At 31.6% G+C, this 2,230-nt stretch overlaps 1 protein-coding gene across 1 annotated transcript in view; it reads right to left on the bottom strand.

Moving 5' to 3' along the window:
- The window catches only part of LOC105165591 (ubiquinone biosynthesis O-methyltransferase, mitochondrial), a 5,909-nt gene continuing 5,119 nt past the window's right edge, over window positions 1,441-2,230 (bottom strand). The window contains exons 7-9 of the mRNA XM_011084652.2: window positions 2,124-2,230; window positions 1,770-1,850; window positions 1,441-1,680 (exon numbers count right to left, since the gene is read on the bottom strand). The exon at window positions 2,124-2,230 is cut by the window's right edge and continues 34 nt beyond it. Coding sequence (XP_011082954.1) covers window positions 1,573-1,680; window positions 1,770-1,850; window positions 2,124-2,230 — 296 coding nt within the window. The 3' untranslated portion in view covers window positions 1,441-1,572. The remainder of the gene's footprint in view (window positions 1,681-1,769; window positions 1,851-2,123) is intronic.

The following is a 2,230-nucleotide window of genomic DNA, read 5'->3' as shown; positions in this document are numbered from 1 at the left end:
TCGTCGTCACTCAGATCAAATTTAAACGGATGATGCCGCCCAGATAAAGAAAGAGGGCGACAACATCGCTTCTGTGCGGGGGCGGCAGGGCAGCCATCCACCCCCAATTTCTTTTTAATTAATTTAATTATATTAATTAAATATATTTTAGTTAATTAAAAATAATTTTTTATAATTATAATAGTAAAATATATTTAAATTAATCTATAACTTATAATTATTATAATTTTTTAATATTTATATTAATGTAGATATCTAAATTTACAAAATAAAATTTTAGTTTTTTTATTTTATATTTTGATATTTAATATATATATACATATTTAAGAATAAAATAAATGTGTTGTGTGTTGTGTGTGCAAGAAAGGGAAAAAGAAAAGAGAGGTGGGGTGGTGGAGGTTGTTGGCCCCACCCGCCCACTCTCCACTCTCTCTCTTTTCTCTTTACATATATATATATGTATATATTGTATTTACTTATTTATATATATAATATTATTATTATTTTATTTACCTCATTAGACTTTTATCAAAATGTTCATCCTTTCAAATTTTTTTAATTAATATAAGTTGTCCCCTAATATTATAACAAATTTCAATTTAATCCGTTCAAATTTCATTATATTCCAATTGTGATCTATAATTTATTTACTAATTAACTAAATTTTATAAAAATTTATCAATTAATCTCTCAATTATGTATTATGCAATTTTTTTTTTTCAAAAAATCAATCTGACAATAGTAATTTTAGATATAATATAGAAATGTTTTAGTCAGTTAAAGTTAAAAAAGGTCAAAATATGCTAAAAAGAAGCCCAATCGCACTTCAAGGGCGTGCAACCCTCCTTTTGTTAGGGGGATTTTTGGCTGAATTTATTAAAATACAAGAGGGATTTTTAGCAATTTTTAAAACACATGGGAGTTTTTAATACATAAGGTAATATGAAATATAGCCTTTAAAAAATTACAAATGCTCCATTAAAAATTAACAGGCATCTCACAAATATCCCCTATAATGAATTGTTACAAAAAAGTCGTTAGATATCTACTAATTTTAATAAATACTTGTAAGCTTTTAAAAAATAAAGAATATTTATAATTCAAGAGAGCTCGTTGTAATTTTATCATAATATTAAAAGTAAAATAGGAAAGCCTGCACATATATGTGGACCTTCCCTTTTATCTTTGATTGGGTGCAGGTATTGTTCCAATGTAGGATAATTTTGAGTCGTTCGAAGTTCCATTCTTTTTGTCTTTTGTTGAGCTCACCTGTGTCAGAATTGAATGCACCAAAACTCTTCTTCTTTGCAATTCCTAGAACAATAGATTCTTTTTTTTTCTTTTGGATCTAATTAGAACAATAGATCCAACCATGTGGTGCGTACGACTTTCTGTTAGAGAAAAACATAGTGCAGTGTAGTAAAGCATAAAGTACTATCATTTGAAGCAAGAAAGAAGACGAAAACTGAGTAATACACATATGAGACTAACATAAAACGGGATACGTTGAGGACGAAAGCAGAATATGAATTCAACAAAAGTTATACAATAAAAGACAGTAATTTGGATGATCTATTTGCTGTTCTTTGTGCCATATGCGATGAAATTTACACTGATATCATCAGAGAGATACCACCGTCCCGTCAGGGGGTTGTAAACGAACCCAGCCATCTCTTGGACCTGGACAAAGGAATACAGGCAGCAAATTGACATCTCAGTTCTTACATAAAGGGCAAAGAGAATGCTGCGGGAATTCGCTTCTGACTTACAGAAATAGAAGCACGATCAAGAATTAGGACGAGTTCTTCTGGCGTGAGAAAGCTCGACCATTGATGCGTGCCCATTGGGAGCTGAAAGTTTCACACGTCAATGAAATGTAAACAGTTGTATATACACTAACCAAGAAATCTTGAAGGGAAACTTCCAGGGATATAGGCATGGAGGCATCAAATGTCTCTTTGGAACGCATAGTTTATGATTCTAATTACAAAAAACTTTAATGCTTTATGATTTCCGAAGCCAGATCTGCCCCCATCCTGGACCAAACTCAGCATTGCACACAAAAGATGTTTTGTTTGCCCAACAACCATACAAACTCAAGCAAGAAGGCGAACTAAACATACCCAGTGTAAGACATATTCAGCCATGAGAATGGCTGTTGCATATGCTCTCATTGAACGATTAATTGTTGAAATGAGAGTAGCTCCACCAATGCTAGTCAATGCTGACA

The sequence above is a fragment of the Sesamum indicum genome, linkage group LG6 (genome assembly GCF_000512975.1).
Source record: "Sesamum indicum cultivar Zhongzhi No. 13 linkage group LG6, S_indicum_v1.0, whole genome shotgun sequence".
NCBI lineage: Eukaryota > Viridiplantae > Streptophyta > Magnoliopsida > Lamiales > Pedaliaceae > Sesamum > Sesamum indicum.
Note: the sequence above shows the minus strand (reverse complement) of the source record. Positions and strands in the feature narration are given on the sequence as shown.